The sequence below is a fragment of the Manis pentadactyla genome, chromosome 1 (genome assembly GCF_030020395.1).
Source record: "Manis pentadactyla isolate mManPen7 chromosome 1, mManPen7.hap1, whole genome shotgun sequence".
NCBI classification, from domain to species: Eukaryota; Metazoa; Chordata; class Mammalia; order Pholidota; family Manidae; genus Manis; species Manis pentadactyla.
This window is the reverse complement of record NC_080019.1, coordinates 101573401-101599872: the sequence shown is the minus strand read 5'-3', so window position 1 is coordinate 101599872 and position 26472 is coordinate 101573401. Positions and strand designations below refer to the sequence as shown.

Genomic DNA, 26472 nt, shown 5'->3' with positions numbered 1-26472 from the left:
ATAAAAGGCATCCAGACTGGTAAGGAAGAAGTAAAACTGTCCCTGTTTGCAGATGACATGATACTGTACATAGGAAACCTTAAAGAATCCATCCCAAAACTACTAGAATAACTGATTTCCGCAAAGTTGCAGGATATAAAATTAATACACAGAAATCTGTTACATTCCTATATACCAATGACAAACTAGCACAAAGAGAAATCAGGAAAAAAATTCCATTCACAATTGCATCAAGAAGAATAAAATACTTAGGAATAAAGCTAACCAAGGAAGTGAAAGACCTGTACTCTGAGAACTACAAGACACTCATGAGAGAAATTAAAGAAGATACCAATGAATGTAAGTATATCCATGCTGAAGAATTTTGTCCAAATGGCCATCCTGCCTAATGCAATCTACAGATTCAATGCAATCCTATCAAACTAGAACAAATAGTTCTAAAATTCATATGGAACCACAAAAGACCCCGAACAGCCAAAGCAATCCTGAGAAGAAAGAATAAAGCTGGGGGGTTTATGCTCCCCAACTTCAAGCTCTACTACAAAGCCACAGTAATCAAGATAATTTGGTACTGGCACAAAAACAGCAGACCAATGGAAAAGACTGGAGAGCCCACAAAGAAACCCAAGTATATATGGGCAATTAATATATGATAAAGGAGCTATGGATATACAATGGGGAAATGACAGCCTCTTCAACAATTGGTGTTGGCAAAACTGGAGAGCTACATGTAAGAGAATGAAACTGGATCATTATCTATCCCCATACACAAAAGTTAACTCGAAATGGATCAAAGACCTGAATGTAAGTCATGAAACCATAAAACTCTTCAAAGAAAACATAGGCAAAAATTTCTTGAATATAAACATGAACTTTTTCCTGAATGCGTCTCCTCAGGCAAGGGAAACAAAAGCAAAAATGAACAGATGGGACTACATCAAGCTAAAAGGCTTCTGTACAGCAAAGGACACAATCAGCAGAACAAAAAGGCATCCTACAGTATGGGAGAACATATTTGTAAATGACATTATCTGACAAGGGGTTAACATCCAAAATACATAAAGAACTCACAAGCCTCAACAACCAAAAAGCAAATAACCCTATTAAAAAATTGGCAGAGGATATGAACAGACACTTCTCCAAAGAAGAAATTCAGCTGGCCAACAGGCACATGAAAAGGTGCTCCACATAGCTAATTATCAGAGAAATGCAAATTAAAACCACAATGAGATATCACCTCACACCAGGTAGGATGGCCAACATCCAAAGACAAACAACAACAAATGTTGGCTAGGATGTGGAGAAAGGGAAAGCCTCCTACACTGCTGGTGGGAATGCAAATTAGTTCAACCTTGTGGAAAGCAGTACGGAGGTTCCTCAAAAAACTCAAAACAGAAATACCATTTGACCCAGCAATTCCACTCCTAGGAATTTACCCTAAGAATGCAGGAGCCCAGTTTGAAAAAGACATATGCACCACTATGTTTATTGTAGCGCTATTTACAATAGCCAAGAAATGGAAGCAACCTAAGTGTCCATCAGTAGATGAATAGATAAAGATGTAGTACATATACACAATGGAATACTATTCAGCCCTAAGAAGAAAACAAATCCTACCATTTGCAACAACATGGATGGACCTAGAGAGTATTATGCTCAGTGAAATAAGCCAGGTAGGGAAAGACAAGTACCAAATGATTTCCCTCATTTGTGCAGTGTAACAATGAAGCAAAACTGAAGAAACAAAATAGCAGTTGACTCACAGACTCCAAGAAGGTACTAGCGGTTCCAAAGGGGAGGGGTGGGGGAGGCTGGAGGGGGAAGGGATCGAGGGGTATTATGATTAGTACATATGGTGTGGGGGGGGGATCATGGGGAAGGCAGTGTAGCACAGAGAAGACAAGTAGTGACTCTATGGCATCTTACTACACTGATGGATGGTGACTTAAATGGGGTATCAGGGGAACTTGGTAATATGGGTGAATGTAGTAACCACAATGTTTTTCATGTGAAACCTTCATAAGTGTATCAATACCTTAATAAAATAAAATAAAATAATAAAATAAAATAAAATGTTCAGTTGTTTATAAACTTTAGTGTCATAAAAACAAAATTTGGTTTATTAATATCTTAATAAATATGCTTAATTATGTAAGCAGTAGGTAAGCCAAGGGAAAAAAATGGAAAGAACACCTGCATACTCCTTTCTAAGAGGAAGTAATTTTTGTACACGAGTCACCATCAAAATTTTTCCCCAAGAAGTAACTACTATGGAAAACATGGATACATTACTTCTACACTTCATCTTGGAGTCAAGAAGTAAATGTTGCAGCTACCTTGACTTTGCAAATACATTAGCAATCACTGAAGAAAATAAGGAAGGGTACCTGGCTAATGGCTTAGCGTGTAGGCAGTAACAAATGAACAAAACATTAGGGAAAACAGGTCTATGAGGAATCCCTGCCAAAATTTTGGAAAAGACTCCCCACCTGTTTGCTCTAGGAAAGAAAGAAATTTTTTTGTTCACTGTTTGCACTGGTATATGATTTTTATTGCTGATCCTTCAATTTAGTCTGCCTGGCAAATGCACAAACACCAAATAAAAATAAATAATTATAAAAATATGATAATCTAACATCGAATACATGCATTTCCAGAGATACTGAAGAAATCCAGGCTGCAAAAAAAATGTAGCCTTATTTGAGCTACACTGCAATATTACTACATTTAATGATAAAAATGGTTAAGGCACTTTAGGACTATGGAGAATATTTTAAAATTATTATTTACATTATCCCTCACTAAGAAATAAACACTACCTGTTGCAGTAGTCAACGACAGACTCCCTTGTAGTAAATAAAGCTTCCTCTCCTTTCTTGGCCCTTGCCCACTTTGAATCCAAAAGGCAATCCACTGCTTTTGAAGCTAAAGAAGAAATTTATTATTTTAAATTTAGTATACATAGATATAAATTTGTATCTACTGAAATACTTTATAAGGCAAATTTCAACATTCTGGCATCAAAACCAAGGTTCAACAGAAAAGTAATTATAACAAACACTTCCTCAAAACCTCAATTTGTGAAACACACTGATAAGCGTCTTTTTAAAGTAATGATGGGAAATAATGACATTGAAAAATATTAACTAAAGCAAGACAAATTAATGGAGAAATGTCCTAAACAAATAAATTAAAAATAAGGATGAACATCACTCTTATCAATCACAATTAAATACAGGATAAACAAACCAAAAATCTTCCTCTCCCACTGCAATAGAAGTTGTCAACAAGCTTTACTGTAACCCACTAAGGAATAAGCTCTGTGAATCACCTAGTTCTATCACTAGAAGCTTAAATACATTAGATCTGAAGAGAACAGGACTATTTTTCTAAACTTTTAATGAATAACAAAATCATTAATTGTACACTAAAGAGAAAATAAAGGAATTTTTTCTCTATAATGACAATTCGATCTTAGTTGATGAGACAGGTAAACTCAACCACTATTTATAAACTGTGGGGCTTTATTATAGATGACACTAGCACATAAAGAGGTTGTGTGGATTATGTGAAGAACCAAAGCTCCCAAGTTGATTCTAACAGACTTGTTTCACACTGATTTCTACTCCAGTTTACAGAAGTTTAAGTACATATGCTATCTGAACAAAAGGTAGTAATAATATTGAAAATAAATCAGATTTTAAAAATTTCCAACAAATGTTATTTTTTAGTGTTGACATTTTTAATCATAAATGGAAAAACCAGGATAATCAACTGCCTTAAACCCAACATCCAGCTCCACCAGTCACACTTGAAAAGCACTTTGAAAACGTAGTCTACATATCCCCAAATTAGGTATCTTCACAAGGTATTTATTTACACCAATACAATTTTACTGATATAATCCTACCAATAAAATAATCAACTCGGTGACCCATCATATTGGTGGACTTTGTTGGACAGTTGAATCGAAGATACTTGGCAACAGCCTTCTCTTCTTTAGACGGCTCACCAACTTCCTGCAAAGGAAGAATATTAATTTAACATAACCATTTACTTGAGAAATTCTTGCACTGAATTTACAGATCTGTTCTGCACATCTTTTTTATGTGGATTACCAGCCCTTCTTTCAAGCTTTCTCTAGAGCAGACCTGGGTGATGTATACAAAACAGAGAACAGAGATTTTTAAAATTACGTGTTTTTCAAATACAAGTTGATAGGGCCAAAACCTGCCTCTTGGCCTTAGCTATAAGGCACTAAGTTGTTTTTCCAATATGGTAAACATTAGTTTACCTTCACTCTTGCCTGTTCTCTTTTTATAAGCCATAAAGCAATAACTTAAAAGATTGAGAAGCTGTCAATGAGTTCCCAAACATCAAACTAAGTAGAAACAAGGTGTTATAAATGTTAAATAAAAACCAAAGCTATGTACCCTGAACAATGGACAACAGACTGTAGGAGTTGTTCTCAAATTAACCAAAGACAGCTGTCCCAGTCTAGTAGTTGTTAAGAACTGCTATCTGAGATGCTGAAGATGTGTATTGCCTTCCCTTTCCCCGTATGGCTGCAGATCCCATATACTGTCTGGAACTCCTTTCTCATCTTGTCTTTCTTTTCTTCCCTCTTAGGGGTAAAGTAAAATAAAAGTGCAACAGATAAATTACAATCTCACTTAAAGAAATGACTGATGGAAGTGCACAAAGAATTTTAGAAAGGCTGCTTTAATCCTTGTTTTCTTCCATTTCTTTCTCCAAATTTTCCATTACTTCTTCATTGTTTATCACTCCCCATCTTCCTTCTTTACATTCTGAACTACTTCTCTAATTTGACAATTCCCCCTGTGTAACTTACTTTCCCCACTCCCAATATACTGAAGAAAATGAAGGCAGTCTTTTTATACATCTTATATACATACTTTTAGAACTTGTCTTATTGCTGTAAGCTACTGAAACAAAAGTACTATCTTTAATTACAAGTTTAAGCACAATACATAGATACCAAGTACTCAAGCAATAATATTTCCTGCAATATGTAATCAAAATGTGAATGATTTCAGGAAGGTCTGTTTCTTAAATGAATAAAGTGCAGATAAAGAATTACCTGCTAAGAATCTGGGATGCTGAGAACAATACTAAAGACAGTTTCAGGCAAAACATTCTAATAACGCAAAGTAGAAAAAACAATCTACCTAAGTCATGTCTGTATGTCAGTTTTCCCACAAATTCCAGAGAAATCTGAATTCAGTTACATTTGATGGAAACAAGGAACAATTAACAAACCAAAGTTTCAGCTTTAATTTTATTCCGGAAAGGAGTAATTTGTTAGATGAAGTGAAAGCCTGTGCTATGGTGTTGTTCAGTCACCTAGCAGCTACTTCTCATTTCTTCCTTTGCATTTCCCAACTCCTGTATTTCCAGTAGACCAATGAAAAGTTAATGAATCTTATACTCTATTGTGGTAACAAAAATGAAAAGTCCCAACAAACCATTCAATCCAAATGAAGACTACAGTAAAAACCAAGTATTTATGTCAGTAAAAAAACGTCTAGGGTAATATATAAAAATATGTATTACAAGAAAACAGAATCTTAAAAAATGGCAAAATGAAAATTTAACACTACAAGTTCACTGACATGTACAAGGTTCATAATGATTTAATTTGGGGCCTAGTCACAAAATAAACTTTCTGATTACTAAAAGGTGAAAATTCTCTATTTCAATGTTTGAAATTACACTAAAATATATTAACATTATATATGCTAAATGATAGTACTTAATTATGTTTGTGTAACACTGCATTTCTAGGAGGCTCATCTATTAGTGAATATCCTATATATTTGTGGTACAAAAAAATAAAATCCTATTTTTTCCAAAAAAAGAATACTTTAAATACTTGAAAATAATGATACCATAATTGGATTATGGAAACCAATTATATATATATATATATTTTTAAATATACATGTTTAATGTGTACAACTTATATAGAGATATACATATGAATTATATATATATTTACACAAAGATTGTGAAATAATGACCACAGATAATTAATACATCCTTTAGCACAGCTGGTACTATTTTCCTTTATCCCTATGATTTTTTTTTTCCCCTTTCTTTTTCCCAGCCCATATCCCTCCCTTCCCACCCATCCTCCCCAGTCCCTTTCCCTTTGGTAACTATTAGTCCATTCTTGGGTTCTGTGATTCTGCTGCTGTTTTGTTCCCTTCAGTTTTCCTTTGTTCTTATACTCCACATATGAGTGAGATCATTTGGTGCTTGTCTTTCTCCACCTGGCTTATTTCACTGAGCATAATACCCTCTAGCTCCATCCATGTTGTTGCAAATGGTAGGATCTGTTTTTTTCTTATGGCTGAGTAATATTCCATTGTGTATATGTACCACATCTTCTTTATCCATTCATCTACTGAAAACCAATTATATTTTATAACTACACCCATATAAGTTAATTTTTTCTTCATTTCATACACTTATTGTCAATTTAGAGGCTTATTTGGATACTTGTTACTGGGATTTGCTTGGTTACAAATGATATGGGGAGGTCTGAAAAAACATATATTGTTCAAATATATACTTACTGAATGTATGTCCTATAATATCTTCAGGTGCTACAGTTAATATAAAAAAATTTGTAAGGCACAATACCTGTACTTTGTTACAAGTATCTAAAACAGCAATTGATATTTTCCAAATCATATATGTTATTTTCTAATCATATCAACTTTATGTATGACACATCTACACTCATGCTAACACTTGATTAAACCATTTACTAAACATAGGCATATATGTACTAATCTGCTGATTGTTGACAGAGGCATCACATGTAAAATCTGGTATAAAGACACACAAGAAACTGGAAAGTCTATTACACAATAAGGGAATCTGATACCCCATGAATCTACCACATTTTTAAACCTCATTTTAACAATTAGCTCTTTTAACAATCACCAAACTCTTTTCTACAACTGCTAAACAGACTCAGGTACTGCTGATTTTTATTCCTTTCCCCTCCTTGGTAAAACCACTAATAAGCAACAATGAACAGAACAGACCAAGAAATACCAGTCTTGGATAATCTCTCCAAACTAGACACAAAGTTACTTACCACTGATTCTTTCTTAAGGTATGAAATAGTGAATCTATCAAGATAATGGTCTAACAGAACTAGTACCTTCTGTGCTCCATGTAGAAGTTCAAATCCTTAAAAAGTTTCTATCTTCCTTTGTGAAATATTATGAAATATTCATTATACCACATATAAGTTGTACATACTGTAGACTGCCCTTAAGAAAAAGCCCACTACTGGGGCTTTGAATCCGTTAAGAAAGACTTCTGGAGAAGAGCACCAAGAGGACATGACCATGGGAAGCTGCTTTTATAGATGATCCCGTCATGGAATCTTCACACTCAACTTCCCAGCTGCAGCCTAAACAGTAAAAACAATCTTACCCTCTTCCTGTTTGTACATTAGAATGTAGTACCTACCCCTCCTTTGTTCCCTTTGATATGGGCAATTCTTCAGAATGTTTTCATAACTTTTCTAGTCTAACACAAAGTGAAGGCCCTTTGGGAATGGTATCACCAACTAACAAAAAGAAACCAGTTCATCAACGCTCAAACGAAGAGAGCTTGTACAGCTCAGTGAATCAACTCAAATGTCTTAGAACAGAGAAGCAAAGAGCCAGTAAATTTCGAGGCTAGACTGCTGGCTGTCTTTGCACCCAAATACCAAGATGCTGGCTTGCTGCAACTCCAATCCAAAATTATATAAATGGCAAGTCTGGTTAGAACACTGTTTTTAAATTATTTAACAAATACCATTTTTACTTTAGAATACATCAACACTCAAATATTATAATGAAATAGGGGTCACCATTTCTAACTGTGTTATTTAGCCAGTACTTAAGATAACCTTTTTGAGAAAAAAATATTAGATCAAGTCAGTAAGCCATGGGCTTCCATCTTACAGAATTATTTTATTTAGAAGAACTTTTTTTTAATTGCTATATTCAGTTGAAATAAGCTTAGTTGATTTATCAAGTGAACTCAGCAAAAAAGAAAAAGGTTAATGCACAGATTGTTCATTCTCTTCATACAAGCAGTACAAAATATTTCAGAAAATATAAATATGTTAACAGAATAAAATATGAAAGCTGGAGGGGACCTTATATAAATCATTTGTTTAAAGTCACACAGCGTGTTATCAAAGTTTTTTAAGAGTCTCTGTATCTTGACTATGGTAGTGCCCTTCTGTTGTATCCCCATGCTTCACTCCTATTAAGCAAGCCCTCTGTTAAGCTTCTGGGGGCAGCTGCAGCTGACTTAGGACTGAATTCTTGGGTTTCTTTTTTCCACAGAAGGTCCCAGAGAGTCAGACTGTATAGTCACAAACTTTCACTTTTTCTTCCTTTTTCTGAAATTAAGCATATAGGCCCATGGGTTTCATTGCCAGGGAGACAGATGGGTGCAACAAAATTAACTGAGATGCAGGTTATAAAAGTTCTAAGAATTAGTAAGCTATTTACATTTCCCAAAACTCAACCTGATACTTTATACATAAGCAAATACTAAATAGGATGATTCTCTCTTTAGCAGGGAAAAGACATTGTAAATCTTTCTGTTGTACAATTTAACATAAAGATTTCAGTTTCAAAGTATTTCAGAACAATTTCTTTTTGTTTTATTAATGGTGAGGTGGGAAGAACATTCAACTGGGCATTGTAAGACCTGGTCTAAATCTTTACTATCTTGATGAGTGACCCTGGGTCAAGTCACCTAACGTCACCAAGCCTCAGTTTATCTGTAAAATGAGGATGATGGTTTAGATTAGTAAGTTTTATACCAGGTAATACTTTTAGATCTAGAACCCAAAAGTAGCTTAAAGGACCATGCACTGTGGGGATGATGTGGTGGGGTAGGAGGTGATATAGAGCTTTCGGCCCACCACTCTGCCTTTATATAAGAACTGCATTTGTGCAGAAAGATGTCAAACAAACCCTACTATTTAAAAATCCTTTTCAACTCTATAAAATGTCATACCAGAATTCTACCAACCTTTTTAGTAAGCAGCACTTTGTTAACCAATAAGCACTTACTTTATGTTCCTGAAAACTTACATAATTGCATTTCTTAAATAAAATTATTTTCAAATGTTTCATTAGTTTGGATTTAGATCATTCTCATTTGAGACTCTCAATAATAAAAACTTTCCAATATAACGTCAATGAACATGTAGCTCACTTCTGATTTTCAGTGACTGTAAAGTGAGTCCAAGAAGGAAATGTGTAAATAATCCTCTTGCTACCAAATTTGATGGGGTATCAGAATCTGAAATTATGCTACACTAGAAGCAGCAAATAATTCAGCAATTTTTTAAAACCCTGAACTTGTTTGTATCATTTACTACCCCAATGTACAAACTACAATTAAGGTCATTTGACTCTATTAAATATAAATCTTTCTGAAACATGAAACATCAAATAACAAACAACAGGAAACTCAGTTGATATTACAACCTTTCTGCCCAAAAGTCTTTTAATAGAATATTCTCTTTAAGTTAAATTGTCATTACATTTGATCTTTTGGTCTAAAGTGATGCCAACATTATAGAGTGCTGGATTCTTTGGGAGGAAAAAAAACAAAGAATTTTATAAGATATTTCATATTTTTATTAATTTGTTAAGACTGCATAATAGTACTCCAAGTAGCACTCCCAAGATATCCACAACATTCTAGCATAGCTATGTAGAAAACTTCAATGTTATTTTCCTCAAGCAGTACACCAAGCTCATTTTTAACAATCAGATCCTCAAGTATTTATCTGATCCTCAAATAAATAATAGTACTTCATGGAACTCACAAATGGTTTACTTACTGAATAGATAGCTACTAATCTTCTTCATTCAGCATATCAGAGTGCCTAACAAAAATGAGAACAAACCATTCTAAATTTTTCATCCTTGGGGAGGAGGGAGTAGTTCAGTGCCAAACACTCTGTCAGCAACTTTTAAAACCACCTTTAATAACAACTCACTGACTCACCTATTTTTTACAATGTTATACAACCCTATGAGGTTCTCTCTTTCTCCCTTCTATTTTTTGAGGTAAATATACCTTCTTAGAGATTTGGAAAAATTAGGTAACCTGCCTCAAAGTTACACAGCTAATGATAGTGAAACTGGGGTACAAAGAGGAACAGTCTGGCTCAAGTTTTAGATACCAGCAGCTACGGCTACTATACAGCCTCTTAATTTACTTTTCTGTTAAACATAAGATCACAATTGAAATAAGAGCAGCTATTCAAAAAATGAATTATGATCACCTTTATGACAATGTTAAATCATTGAAATTGTAAAAACAGAGTGTATTAAAGAGCATAAAATGTACTGTGTGTAAATGTTAAGTAGAAATCTGACACCTTCAATACAAATTCTAATAGAAGTATTATATTTCCATGTCTGCCCAATAACACTAAATTTTGAAATACTATTAGTAGTATAATTAGACACTTCTAACAACCATAAGCCCTGGTTTTATGATCTACCTGAGCTTGGGGAAATTTCTGAGTCCTTCTGTACTCCAGAACTACTTTATTATTTCTGTTCAATTCTAAATTTATTGATTACTGGCATCCTTTTTTCCAGTACTTCAAAATTTTCAGTGTAATTTTAACTTGCATAGCTCAAATTTCCTGCGGTGTAAGCCAATTTAAGTAGTAAACTTTTTTCCTAATGGAGGAATAAAACATTAGATAGAAAGTCATTCTAAGCAATGAAGTTAAAAAGAGAAAGACAGTGATGAATGTAACAACCCGTAATTCGTGTATTAACGATTCACAACATGTTATCAATTTATGACGACATGAAGGTTTCTAGGCACCTGAGCTGATGATGAGACAACGAACTTTTAATAAACATCCTCAGTCTAATACCTTCCACATATTTAATCCTCTGGCAAAGAACAAAAAACAACATGAGTAAAATTGCACCGAAGAGGTGCAGGTGACACGCATGTGGAACGAGTGAGGGATGTTATGTAGGTTATTAGGATGACACATTGGCATCTGAAAGGTTTCTGGGCGCGACCAGCTCGTTGCAGTACCAAAGAGGTAGTGTTTATTTACACTGCATCGCCTGAAAGCAAGCTGGAAAGTCTCAATTGGACTATTAAGTTAGTAGCACTAGGGAGAAAGGAGGATATACACAACTGAACATCTGGATAGGCAGAACGCCGCTGGGCCCCTGGGGCATGAGACCAAACCCAGATTACGGTCTTTCTATTTGCGCACAAAGAACTGGCTGTTTTAGGTCAGTCGGCCTCTGTCTACCGTAGTTACCACGGCCTCAATTTTGGGAGCGCTAAGGCGAGAGGATGGGGCGGAGAAGGGAGTGGAGGAGCCCGGCGAGGCTGGTGTCTGAGCTCGGGAGGAGGCTGACCTCCCCGCGCAGGCCCAGGCTGGGACCGCCACAGGAACCTGGGCTGGCGGCGGCGCCTCCGCGGCCAATTCCGAGCGCGTCGCCTCTCGCCTTCCGCCGCTGCCCCACCACCGCCGCCAGTCTCCGCCGTCGCCAACACCGCCCCCCCTCAGGCCCCTTCGTAACGACGCAGCCTGCAGCCGGAGGCCTCGCGGCGTAACCGCAGCCCACCTCTCCCTGGCTTTCACTCGCCCTTCCGGGGGCTTTTCCCGCTTCTTCCACTTCTAGCGCCTTGAGGTCCCCTACCCCAGGTCTCGGCTTTACTACCTGGATCCGCTTCTTGTGTCGCCTGCGCTCCGCCATGTTGGCCGCTCCGCCCGGTTCCCTCTGACGTGGAGCGAGGGGGGTGGGGGAGCGGTGGAAACCTCGCGAGAGTAAGCCGCGGAACCGTTATGTAACCAGGCAACTGGCGCCCGGCAATCGGGGAGGCCAGCAAGCGGCCGGGGTCCAGGCGCACCTTGGCGGCGCGTTCTTGCGTCACCACTCCGTTGCTTGCGGGAACTGGAAGTCGCTGGGACCAGAAGGAAGTTGAGAAGTGATTCAGAGAAGCGGAGGGCTGGAAAGAATAGTTCTCAAACCTGACTGAGCGTCTGAATCACCTGGGAAGCTACGAAAATTCAGATTCCCGCCTCCCTCCCCACCCCGTCCCGTCGCATGTTTAGGGTGGAGCACTTCACTGAGGGACTTACTGAGATCTGCGAAATTCTAGACATCCCTAACTGGGGCATTTCCAATCATGTGAACGAGCCTTGCACCACCCATTCTTTTAACCCCATTTTAAAGATGGAAAAACAGACCACTGAGGAGCAGAGATATGGACTAGTCTATATAAGGCTCCACAATTGGTAGTTAGCAGAGCCGGGACCTTAGACAATTACTTTTTCCATGTAATGTATGGGGTAGTACGGCACATCTAAAACAAACTTTGAATTCTCCATTGCTTCTCAAACTCAACATTTAGAAGCGGAGAGTCAGAACGCAGGGAAGTAGAAGCGACTAGTAAGAGAATAGAAAGTGTAAGTTGGCAGTGAAGACGACTACAGGCTACTTCAAGTCTGGCGAATTACTATTGTAACGTTTTTTTAGAGCCAAGCAGAGTAAAGAGAATGGGCTTAAGTTGCTAGTAAGTGTTTATTTTAGATAGAAAGTTCCATGAGTTTATGGAGATTTTAAAGCATTTTTAATTGTAGAACATTGGGAAAATACAGAAGAGTAAGATGAAGAAAATAATCCCTAATTCTACCCCCCAGAAATCTGTTTTCATTTTAGTTTATTTTCTCCTAGTATTTATTCTTAATTTGTATGTATAATGTGTATATATATATATATATATACATTTGTATTTATAGTTATATATTTTCCCCTTTCCCAAATTGAAATCATAATGCATATGCAGTATGGTATTTTTTCCACTTAATATTACATTGTAAGCATTATTATATCATTAAATAATTCTTCAAGTTCCCACATTATATGTGTAACCTAAATTAAATATGTAATTTAATTAAATTTGTAATTAAGGCAAATAGTGGTATCTTGATACCTAATCCTTTATAAAGCAAGATAGTGAAAGTTCTTTTTTGGGCTGTATGCAATTCTGCCCTCAGGGGACAGGATCAACAAGACATTTAGTTCCTTTCCCCTCTATAATCTATCATTAGGAAATGTGTGGTCAGGAAGGGGCTGAGAGAAAAGAGATGATTCTTACCAATTAACCCAAAACATAGTATCGAATATGAAATGCCTATTTCCTTGAGTCCCTCTCACCTTCCAAAATGACATTGAATCTGTTTTTGCACTGTTTTATCTGGAGAACCCTGCATTCTTTTCAGAGAACAGCTGATACATAAATGAAAATATTATTGCATTTAATAGGTATTGAGTGCCTGCTGGATTCAAAAGGCAAGGCTAGGTTTATGATGGGGAATAAAATTCCTTTGTGGACATAACTCCCCCTTAAGCTACTGCCCTACCACCTTTTTCTTCAGAAGAGCTTTTTTTACTCTCTCCATGTTCTTACTGACGTTCCCTCCTTAGATCACAATGCTTTAAAAGGTTTCTACTTCCACCATCCATTAAAAATTCTTGTCAAATCCACTATCTTCTTTTCAGGTAGCATCTTAGTCAGCATTTGACAATATTGACATTTACTTCTTGACTTATTATTATTTGGCATTTATGATACAGATTTCTACCTTCTGATTTCTCTTTGGCTCCTCTCTCTTTACCCAGCTCTTAAATGTTCCTGGCCACCATGCTTCCATGTGCAGCTTATTTTCTCCTCTTTGCTCTATGTATCATCTGGAGATTCTCATTCAGGCTTTATACTTCATCCCAAAATACTGCATAAGTGTTTATTTCCAGCTGTCTTTTGGATATCTCCAAATAGAAATCACCATTTCCCCCACAAAATCTGCCCCTTTTATTGTATTTTAAAGCTCTGATAACTGTTTCGTTCTTCACTCAGTCACTCATGCTAGAAATCTTGGAGGTATCCCAGCCATGCCTCTCTGCCAACCAGTCACCAATTCAATCGATTCTACAAATGAGATGTTTGGAATTCTTCCCTTCCTTATCACTCCTACTGCCATTGCTTTAATCATGTCTATCATTTGATGCCTACCTGAACTATTGCTGCAAGAACTTCCTAATCGTTCTCCCCAACTCTATCATCTCTACACTCCAGACCATTTGCCACTGCCTCATTTACCCCCATCCCATAGCTCCCCAATTGGGTATAGTCACATTGATGATGGGTAATGTTCACACATATAAGTCAAGTATCAAACTTCGGGGTCCTTCTTCCATTTAATATTTATATAAAAATGACTCTTCTACCCTTTCCAATGTATCTTGGGTAGTGGTAGTAGAGAATGCCTTCTAGGTACTTCTTGCTCTGATTTCCCTTCGAATTTGCAGCCTCACTCTTGTCATTTGACTATTATTTCTTTCCCAAATAAGAAGCATTGCTTCTCTTCCTTTTTTTTTTTTCCAAAGCAAAACTTCTCTTTGCCACTGCACTCCAGTCACTTCTCCCTAGTGTTCCCTCTGAAGCTCAGATTTCTCTTTCTTTATAGAATAGAGAAACTGAAGTCTTCGCTCTTGACGGGATTTATTTGGGCATACAAAGGGTTCTTCAATCTGTATCCCTTCTCTGAGGACTGATGAAAAGCAGAGGACTTGAAAAATTCAGTTTCCTGGGGCCTAGCGGCCCAGTTAGTGAAAAGGAATGGTATATAGAAATGTAGAGAGGGGCAGAAGATGGCGGCGTGAGTAGAGCAGCGGAAATCTCCTCCCAAAACAACATATATCTATGAAAATATAACAAAGACAACCCTTCCTAGAATAAAGACCAGAGGACACAGGACAATATCCAGACCACATCCGCACCTGAGAGAACCCAGCGCCTCGCGAAGGGGGTAAGATACAAGCCCCGGCCCCGCAGGAGCCGAGCGCCCCTCCCCCCAGCTACCGGAGGGAGAAGAATAGGCAGAGCGGGAGGGAGACGGAGCCCAGGGCTGCCGAACACCCAGCCCCAGCCATCCGGGCCAGAGTGCAGGGCGCTCGATACTAGGAAAACAGGGCAGCAAGAACAGTGAGCGGGCACTGGAGGCTGGGCGCCAGAGGACATAAGAAAAGCGCGCAACCATTTTTTTTTTTTTTTTTTTTTGCTTTTTTGCTGTTTTGTTTTGGCGAGCGCTTTTTGGAAGTCTTAAAGGGATAGGGACCCCAATACTAGGGAAACAGGGCAGAAAGACCGGTGAGCAGAGGCCTGAGGCTGGCACTGGAGAATAAAGAAAAACGAACGACCACCTTTTTTTTTTTTTTTTAATTAAAAACTTTTTTTTTTTTTTTTTAATTTAAAAATTTTTTTCTTTTTTTTTTTTTGGTGGTCGTTGTTTTGTTTTGGCGGGTGCTTTTTGGAAGTCTTAAAGGGGCAGGGCGGGTCACTTAATCCAGGGGTAGGGAATCCGGGATCTCTGGGCACCCTAACCCCTGGGCTGCAGGGAGCAGGGAGGCCCCTTACGGAGATAAATAGCCTCCCAGCAGCTCCTGCTCCAACGCAACTCCACCATTTTGGAGTAGCTGCCCGAGCCAGGCCACGCCCACAGCAACAGCGGAGATTAACTCCATAGCAGCCGGGCAGGAAGCAGAAACCCTGTCTGCGCGCAGCTGCGCAGCACAAGCCACTAGAGGTCGCTGTTCTCCCAGGAGAGGAGGGCCACAAACCAACAAGAAAGGAAGTCCTTCCAGCCGTCACTCGTCCCAGCTCTGCAGACTATTCCTATCACCATGAAAAGGCAAAGCTACAGGCAGACAAAGATCACAGAGACAACACCAGAGAAGGAGACAGACCTAACCACTCTTCCTGAAAAAGAATTCAAAATAAGAATCATAAACATGCTGACAGAGATGCAGAGAAATACGCAAGAGAAATGGGATGAAGTCCGGAAGGAGATCACAGATGCCAGAAAGGAGATCGCAGAAATGAAACAAACTCTGGAAGGATTTATAAGCAGAATGGATAGAATGCAAGAGGCCATTGATGGAATTGAAATCAGAGAACAGGAACGCATAGAAGCTGACATAGAGAGAGACAAAAGGATCTCCAGGAATGAAACAATATTAAGAGAACTGTGTGACCAATCCAAAAGGAACAATATCCGTATTATAGGGGTCCCAGAAGAAGAAGAGAGAGGAAAAGAGATGGAAAGTATCTTAGAAGAAATAATTGCTGAAAACTTCCCCACACTGGGGGAGGAAGTAATCAAACAGACCACGGAAATACACAGAACCCCCAACAGAAAGGATCCAAGAAGGACAACACCAAGACACATAATAATTAAAATGACAAAGATCAAGGACAAGGAAAGAGTGTTAAAGGCAGCTAGAGGGAAAAAGATCACCTATAAAGGGAAACCCATCAGGCTAACGTCAGATTTCTCAACAGAAACCCTACAGGCCAGAAGAGAATGGCATGATATATTTAATACAATGAAACAGAAGGGCCTTGAACCAAGGATACTGTATCCAGCACGACTATCATTCAAATATGATGGTGGGATTAAACAATTCCCAAATAAACAAAAGCTGAGGGAATTCGCTTTCCACAAACCACCTCTACAGAACATCTTACAGGGGCTGCTCTAGATGGGAGCACTCCTAGAAAGAGCACAGCACAAAACACCCAACATATGAAGAATCGAGGAGGAGGAACAAGAAGGGAGAGAAGAAAAGAATCTCCAGACAGTGTATATAACAGCTCAATAAGCGAGCTAAGTTAGGCAGTAAGATACTAAAGAGGCTAACCTTGAACCTTTGGTAACCACGACTTTAAAGCCTGCAATGGCAATAAGTACATATCTTTCAATAGTCACCCTAAATGTTAATGGGTTGAATGCACCAATCAAAAGACACAGAGTAACAGAATGGATAAAAAAGCAAGACCCATCTATATGCTGCTTACAAGAAACTCACCTCAAACCCAAAGACATGTACAGACTAAAAGTCAAGGGATGGAAAAACATATTTCAAGCAAACAACAGCGAGAAGAAAGCAGGGGTTGCAGTACTGATATCAGACAAAATAGACTTCAAAACAAAGAAAGTAACAAGAGATAAAGAAGGACACTACATAATGATAAAGGGCTCAGTCAAACAAGAGGATATAACCATTCTAAATATATATGCACCCAACACAGGAGCACCAGCATATGTGAAACAAATACTAACAGAACTAAAGGGGGATATAGACTGCAATGCATTCATTCTAGGAGACTTCAACACACCACTCACCCCAAAGGATAGATCCACTGGGCAGAAAATAAGTAAGGACAAGGAAGCACTGAACAACACAATAGAGCAGATGGACCTAATAGAAATCTATAGAACTCTACATCCAAAAGCAGCGGGATATACATTCTTCTCAAGTGCACATGGAACATTCTCCAGAATAGACCACATACTATGCCAAAAAAAGAGCCTCAGAAAATTCAGAAAGATTGAAATCCTACCAACCAACTTTTCAGACCACAAAGGCATAAAACTAGAAATAAACTGTACAAAGAAAGCAAAGAGGCTCACAAACACATGGAGGCTTAACAACACGTTCCTAAATAATCAATGGATCAATGACCAAATCAAAATGGAGATCCAGCAATATATGGAAACAAATGACAACAACAACACTAAGCCCCAACTTCTGTGGGACACAGCAAAAGCAGTCTTAAGAGGAAAGTATATAGCAATCCAAGCATATTTAAAAAAGGAAGAGCAATCCCAAATGAATGGTCTAATGTCACAATTATCGAACTTGGAAAAAGAAGAACAGATGAGGCCTAAGGTCAGCAGAAGGAGGGACATAATAAAGATCAGAGAAGAAATAAATAAAATCGAGAAGAATAAAACAATAGCAAAAATCAATGAAACCAAGAGCTGGTTCTTCGAGAAAATAAACAAAATAGATAAGCCTCTAGCCAGACTTATTAAGAAGAAAAGAGAGTCAACACAAATCAACAGTATCAGAAACGAGAAAGGAAAAATCACGACGGACCCCACGGAAATGCAAAGAATTATTGGAGAATACTATGAAAACTTATATGCTAACAAGCTGGGAAACCTAGGAGAAATGGACAACTTCCTAGAAAAATACAACCTTCCAAGATTGACCCAGGAAGAAACAGAAAATCTAAACAGACCAATTACCAGCAACGAAATTGAAGCGGTAATCAAAAAACTACCAAAGAACAAAACCCCCAAGCCAGATGGATTTACCTCGGAATTTTATCAGACATACAGGGAAGACATAATACCCATTCTCCTTAAAGTTTTCCAAAAAATAGAGGAGGAGGGGATACTCCCAAACTCATTCTATGAAGCTAACATCACCCTAATACCAAAACCAGGCAAAGACCCCACCAAAAAAGAAAACTACAGACCAATATCCCTGATGAACGTAGATGCAAAAATACTCAACAAAATTTTAGCAAACTGAATTCAAAAATACATCAAAAGGATCATACACCATGACCAAGTGGGATTCATCCCAGGGATGCAAGGATGGTACAACATTCGAAAGTCCATCAACATCATCCACCACATCAACAAAAGGAAAGACAAAAACCACATGATCATCTCCATAGATGCTGAAAAAGCATTTGACAAAGTTCAACATCCATTCATGATAAAAACTCTCAGCAAAATGGGAATAGAGGGCAAGTACCTCAACATAATAAAGGCCATCTATGATAAACCGACAGCCAACATTATATTGAACAGCGAGAAGCTGAAAGCGTTTCCTCTGAGATCGGGAACTAGACAGGGATGCCCACTCTCTCCACTGTTATTTAACATAGTACTGGAGGTCCTAGCCACGGCAATCAGACAAAATAAAGAAATACAAGGAATCCAGATTGGTAAAGAAGAAGTTAAACTGTCACTATTTGCAGATGACATGATACTGTACATAAAAAACCCTAAAGACTCCACCCCAAAACTACTAGAACTGATATCGGAATACAGCAAAGTTGCAGGATACAAAATCAACACACAGAAATCTGTGGCTTTCCTATATACTAACAATGAACCAACAGAAAGAGAAATCAGGAAAACAACTCCATTCACAATTGCATCAAAAAAAATTAAATACCTAGGAATAAACCTAACCAAAGAAGTGAAAGACTTATACTCTGAAAACTACAAGTCACTCTTAAGAGAAATTAAAGGGGACACTAACAGATGGAAACTCATCCCATGCTCGTGGCTAGGAAGAATTAATATCGTCAAAATGGCCATCCTGCCCAAAGCAATATACAGATTTGATGCAATCCCTATGAAACTACCAGCAACATTCGTCAATGAACTGGAACAAATAATTCAAAAATTCATATGGAAACACCAAAGACCCCGAATAGCCAAAGCAATCCTGAGAAAGAAGAATAAAGTAGGGGGCATCTCATTCCCCAACTTCAAGCTCTACTATAAAGCCATAGTAATCAAGACAATTTGGTACTGGCACAAGAGCAGAGCCACAGACCAATGGAACAGACTAGAGAATCCAGACATTAACCCAGACATATATGATCAATTAATATTTGATAAAGGAGCCATGGACATACAATGGCGAAATGACAGTCTCTTCAACAGGTGGTGCTGGCAAAACTGGACAGCTACATGTAGGAGAATGAAACTGGACCATTGTCTAAACCCATATACAAAAGTAAATTCAAAATGGAACAAAGACCTGAATGTAAGCAATGAAACCATTAAACTCTTGGAAGAAAACATAGGCGAAAACCTCTTGGACATAAACATGAGTGACCTCTTCTTGAACATATCTCCCCGGGCAAGGAAAACAACAGCAAAAATGAGTAAGTGGGACTACATTAAGCTGAAAAGCTTCTGTACAGCAAAAGACACCATCAATAGAACAAGAAGGATCCCTACAGTATGGGAGAATATATTTGAAAATGACACATCCGATAAAGGCTTGACGTCCAGAATATATAAAGAGCTCACACGCCTCAACAAACAAAAAACAAATAACCCAATTAAAAAATGGGCAGAGGAACTGAACAGACAGTTCTCCAAAACAGAAATACAGATGGCCAACAGACACATGAAAAGATGCTCCACATCGCTAGTTATCAGATAAATGCAAATTAAAACTACAATGAGGTATCACCTCACACCAGTAAGGATGGCTGCCATCCAAAAGACAAACAACAACAAATGTTGGCGAGGCTGTGGAGAAAGGGGAACCCTCCTACACTGCTGGTGGGAATGTAAGTTAGTTCAACCATTGTGGAAAGCAGTATGGAGGTACATCAAAATGCTCAAAACAGACCTACCATTTGACCCAGGAATTGCACTCCTAGGAATTTACCCTAAGAACGCAGCAATCAAGTTTGAGAAAGACCAATGCACCCCTATGTTTATTGCAGCACTATTTACAATAGTCAAGAATTGGAAGCAACCTAAATGTCCATCGATAGATGAATGGATAAAGAAGATGTGGTACATATACACAATGGAATACTACTCAGCCATAAGAAAAGGGCAAATCCAATCATTTGCAGCAACATGGATGGATCTGGAGGGTATTATGCTCAGTGAAACAAGCCAAGCGGAGAAAGAGAAATACCAAATGATTTCACTTATCTGTGGAATATAAGAACAAAGGAAAAACTGAAGGAACAAAACAGCAGCAGAATCACAGAACTCAAAAATGGACTAACAGGTACCAAAGGAAAAGGGACTGGGGAGGATGGGTGGGTAGGAGGGATAAGAGGGGGGAGAAGTAGGGGGGTATTAAGATTAACATGCATGGGGGGGTAGGAGAAAAGGGAGGGCTTTACAACACAGAGAAGGCAAGTAGTGATTCTACAACATTTTGCTATGCTGATGGACAGTGACTGTAAAGGGGTTTATAGGGGAGACCTGGTATAGGAGAGAGCCTAGTAAACATAATATTCATCATGTAAGTGTAGATTAGTGATACCAAAAACAAAGCAAAAAAAAAAAGGGCAGTTCCTGTGTGGTAACCTCCAATGAGTTCTACACAAAGGTATAAAGGGCATATAAAAGTGTAGGCAAAGGGTCTGTTTGCGTCTATACAGAAGATCAAAGCATAATTGGGCTACCCTGAAAATGAACTAAGATATGATATGAAAGAGAACTTCCAACATCAGCACTCTCTGGAAGAATCATGCCAGAAGATGATCATCAAAAAACCCCAACAAAGATCCACGCACTGCTACAGCTGTAGATGCACTCATCCCACCAGTTCCTGGACTTGCCATGGGAATGAAGAAGGAGATATCTAAGCTGGCCTGTGCATACAGTAAAACAACAAATTTGACTGGATCTATACTGTTGGAACTTAATCAAGAATTAGGAGAAGTGCAAATTGTAGTGCTCCAAAATCTTACAGCTACAGACTATTTACTGTTAAAAGAACATAAGGGATGTGAACATTCCCCAGGAATGGGTTGTTTTAATTTGTCTGATTTCTCTCAGACTGTTCAAGTTCAGTTGGACAATATCCACCATATCATAGATAAGTTTTCACAAATGCCTAAGGTGCCTAACTGGTTTTCTTGGTTTCACTGGAGATGGCTGGTAATTACAGGTATGCTTTGGTTACGTGACTGTACTCCTATTATGTTAATGTGTGTGCGCAATTTAAATAGTAGCTTAAAACCTATACATGCTGAAGTTACTCTACAAGAAAATATGTCAAAGAAATAATCAATCTTCCCAGGTTTTCTGCCGCCTGCTACTTCTATAGCTTTTCTTCTTCCTTCCTAATTACAACCCTTAAATAGAATTCGTGCCTCATATCAAATCTACCGAGTATCATAATTCTTCCAAGTGGTAAAGATACCTCAAGACAAATGCTGGGCATAGAAGCCACAGGGCATAAATATGCAAAGAAGTAAAAAGCTAGCCTTTTCAAACAATAAGGCTTCCCTCTCACTTACCAACTTCACATTTCCCTGTATGGCCCCGGAAGATGACTGGTTAGCCAGAGACAGGTAAGATTCCTCAAGGGAGGAACAACCTAAGACAGGCACAGTCGCAGGGGGGCCATCAGGTGAGAAATTGGGGATCAACAGAGGCGAGGCTTAGAACCTCACCCCCCCCTGTTCTGAGAGAAATCTGCATACGTGAATGTTTTATTGCCCTTGTCTAGCTTGGATTAACACATAGTCCACAGGCACACACCTGATCATCTACATTTGCGCTCTTACAACACTAAACTATGTTTTCTACCTTTATCTTGTATCTACCTACCACTTCAGCATTTTATTAAAAATAATAATAATAAAGAGAGAAATGTGGTATCCACATATAAATCAAGTATAAAAACCAAATGAGTATTCATATTTGAACTGTTTATAGTTCATAATGCATGAGCAAAACCAAAAGTTTCTGTGATGACTGCCCTTGTACTGTTCACTATGTAACTTATTCATTATGTAAGAATTTGTTCTACATGTAAGAACTTGTTTGTTATGCCTCAGAAGATTGGAGACTGACGAAAATTAGGCTTGGGGTGGATTAATGATTGTGCATTGAGCATTGACTCCCCTATACAGAATTTTATTGTCGTTAACAACCATTTGATCAATAAATATGAGAGATGCCCTCACAAAAAAAAAAAAAAAAGGACAGACTTCCAATGGTAAAATAAATAAGTAACCGGGATGTAATGTATAGCATAAAGAATATAGTCAAGATATTGTAACAGCTTGGTAGGGTGATAGCTGGAACCTAGAATTATGTATATAAATGTTTTATCACTGTGTTGTACACTTGAAACTAATGTAATGTAATACTGTGCGTCAACTACCCTTCAATAAAAAATAATTATTTAAAAAAAAAAATGTATTCCCATTTATCAGACTTAACACAAACTGGAAACTGGTATATTCAGTTTTTGTTTTAAATTAACACTTTCTCTGGTCCGTTTTATGTGTTAAACATATGTGCAACTAACTTGAAAAGAAAGAAGTTATAGGGAAATGTAGCAAATAATGGCAGGTCTTTTTGGGCATAGTTTTTATAAAAACATTACAAAATGTAGTAAATAATGTAAGTGACTTAAAGCTGTTGCCATAAAGAAAAATAAACCCAGTGTAAATACATTTAATGTAAAATAAAATGCAGTAAGCCTAATTTTATTTGAAAGTTATTTTTAAAATTTTAAATGAATTTAATTCTTTAGACTTCCACTCAAGATAGCCTAAATAAGACAATTGAGTATCATTGAAAAACACACATAGATATTTTGTTTTCAAAATGCACAATACATAAATTCTTAGTATGCTAGTATTTTTTTAAATATTGAATATTTTTATGTTTAATTAAAAAATCACTTTGTTTTTTTAACTGAAATGGTAATTGTTTTGTCATTTCAAACAAAAACATTAGCAGTATCAGTCTCATTCACACACAGGGTACTCATGATTTCCTTTTCTTTGTCCTATTAGTCAAGGTTCAGTGCATAAAAGAGAAACTAACCTAGATATTTTAATTTGAAAGGAACTTAATTAAGGAAGTTAAGATGCTTCTAAAATCCTTGAAAGGTTGGGGGAGCAGGCGCAAAGCTGGACCTGGCAGCATGATTGCCAGAATCCTGCTGCACTGCCTGTCAGGGAGATCCACATCTGGGGAGCTAGGAATGTGCAATAGTGACCTTAGGTTCAAGAAACTACTAGGTTAACTAGATCCAGCTCTGGAATCCAGGATCACAAGTTGTTGTCAGCACTGCTACCACTGTCTCTTAACTCCCATGATCAAGACTGGGCACTAGTGAGATGCTATAGAAAAACCCTCTGTCTCCATGACCTGACTTGCCAGCAGGGTAAAACCAGTAGCAGCAAGATGCCCTCCTCATCTCTTTTGTCCTCCTCATATCCTACCAGTGCATCGTATTAGAACCAGCCCCTAGTTGTAAGGGAGTTTGGGAAATTAAGACTTTAGATTTCCGTCTTCTGCTGTGTGCCAGTTGACTATATCCAACCACTATTTTCTTCCTTAAAATCACCTAGCTCTCTCTTACTTTTCCTGCTTCATCTTTCACATGTTAGCGTGAGACCACACTTCTCCTCCTACTGTCCTGTCCCACCACTTGCACTTTCACACCCACATGTTTCCTGTTTTTCTTTCCTCTTCCCACTTCCCACTGATCCTTCACAGGTCAAGTAACAAGTCACCTCCACAGTGAAACCTTCCCTGAATTCTTTCTTCAGCAGACTAAGTCGTTCCTTTCTCTGGGTTCCTACTGTTGTGGGCTGAGTTTGTTCTCCTTGGTCCTTGTTCCCGCCACGGCAAAGAATTGAAAGGCGGAGACACAGTATTGAAGCAGAGGGTAAGTTTTATTTGAATACGCTCCACAGAAGAACAGGCCAGAGTCAAGGTAGACAAAGGCCCTGAACTTTTAGGAGAGGGTCTATTCATCACCACCTAGCTGGGAGGTACTTCTTTGATTGACAGAGTGAGATCATTTGATTAACAGTTCTAGTTATACATCCATTCCTATTGGTGTGCCTGTCTTTTCCCAGAATGTTCACAGAAAAGCCCGTGGAGGCAGGGAGCAAAAAAACCACATTTTATTTTAATGAGATTATGATGAGATGTGGTTTGGGTGGTTTTAGTTTTGTTCAATTGTGCCTACATTGGGACCTGGTTAGGACTGGTTTGGACTGGTCCAGAAAGGCAAGAAGTTAGCTCTCTACAAAGCCTTTGTTGTCTTTCCGTGGGACCCCAACCTGGGCAAAATTGGGCAGTCTTTTTCCTTTAACATTGTCTACCCCTTCCCCAGCTGCTCACATCTATCTTTTTCCCTAACATTACAACATTTTGTACAGTTGTTGTCAGGCATATCTGGGGAGATCTCCCTGCACATTTGGTGAGACCTCAACCAGGAACAGAGTTCCTGACTCTGATGGAGAAAGAATTTGAGAATAGGTCAGACTAGTGTAGGTAAGGAAGAAATTCATTAATACAAGAGTGATAGTGAATGGCAGCAGCCATGAAGGCAGTAGAGCAAAGAACAGAGGGAGAAAAGGAAAGTTCATTGAACTCCTGCTCAGCATAGGGCAGATCCTTTGCCCACTCCTGAACCAAGGTTATCTGGTGTCCAGTGTCTGTTTGAATCTGTCCAGCATGGAAATTAAGCCTCTACCACCTCAGGATTTGGGGGCACCTTGGAGCACTGGATGGAGTGAGATTATGTTCTGAGAACTTCCCAAAGCAAAGAAAGGACATCGGGGGCAGGCTGCTAAAAAGCATGATCATACAGGGCAGTCTCATCCGTGTCACCTAGGTGACAGTAACTGAAATCAGAGACCTCAATAGCCTTTCCCTATGTGTTTGAAGTAGAACACAGAGAGAGAGACTTGTGCTTAAGTCTAGAAAATTAATGAAGTATTGAAGTAACAAAGACGCTTACTACCAGGACCAGGGTCTTTCATTAACCTTCTGACAGGCTTGGAAGAGCACAGAGATAAAATTCAATAAGCTGAGCAGCAGGAAGGTTTTATTTAAGGCAAACTACATACTTGAAGAAAGGGGAGTACGGGCAGCCTCAGAGGAGAGGTGTGCTTAAAGGTTTAGAATTTGGGTTTTTAAGGATTTCAAGAATGGGATAAAGGGAGTTAGACTGACTGTAGTCTTGTGAAGTCTATCTCTGGTGAGAGACATTGTGTCACCATCCATAGTCAGTCCTGTAGATATTTTGTAAGGTAAACTTAACACAAGGAATTTATTGGTCTTGTTCTTCTCCAAAATAATGGTTACCCTCAAGGAGTGGAAACACATCATTTAGAAATGCTTGCTCTGTTTTAAGATAGGGTCAGTTTTTGGTTAATCACTGTAAAATGTTAGGAATCTTACCTCTTAACTCCCTGGTTTTTAAAATGGAATCTTAGCCTTAAGATGGAATACCTCCTGTTCTTACTATTTATATCTTGGCATTTTTCATCATAGCCAGGAAAAACTAATCATGTTGCTTGTCCCATGTCCTTGCTCTACCTCACAATCATTGCTGTAGTGTATATAATTTACATTGTAATTTGTTGCTTTTCTTTCTACTAAACTGTGAACTGTTCAAGAGCATGTGCTCTATCTTAGTCTACTGTTCTCAATGTCTAGTCCAGTGCCTGGCTCACAGAAAGTGGGTGTTGATAGAGTGAATAATGAGTGATGAAAATGACATGCTCCTGATCTTTGGGAGCTTTTAGTGAATGAGGGAAATGTAAGGCAGACAAGATTATGTTCGGAAGTCTTCATTGTATCCAAAGGCCTCTGTTGTCTATATAGTCCTCTATAGAATTTAGAGGAAACCAATTTAATAAGAGTCTCCCCTAGATTTGGTTGAGGAAGCATGTCTCTGTGCAAGAAGATATACCCTAGCTACCAGTCATTTTGCCTGGTTTCTTGTAAGTGTAGTCTTACCTGAAAACAGAGCC

At 38.3% G+C, this 26472-nt stretch overlaps 1 protein-coding gene across 1 annotated transcript in view; it reads right to left on the bottom strand.

The window, feature by feature from the left end:
• Positions 1–11921, bottom strand: part of SEC62 (SEC62 homolog, preprotein translocation factor) — a 33950-nt gene extending 22029 nt beyond the window's left edge. Inside the window, exons 1-3 of the mRNA XM_036898344.2 lie at positions 11766–11921; positions 3911–4019; positions 2820–2925 (exon numbers count right to left, since the gene is read on the bottom strand). Of these exons, the coding sequence (XP_036754239.1) occupies positions 2820–2925; positions 3911–4019; positions 11766–11801 (251 nt within the window). The 5' untranslated portion in view covers positions 11802–11921. The remainder of the gene's footprint in view (positions 1–2819; positions 2926–3910; positions 4020–11765) is intronic.
• Positions 11922–26472: the final 14551 nt, after the last annotated feature.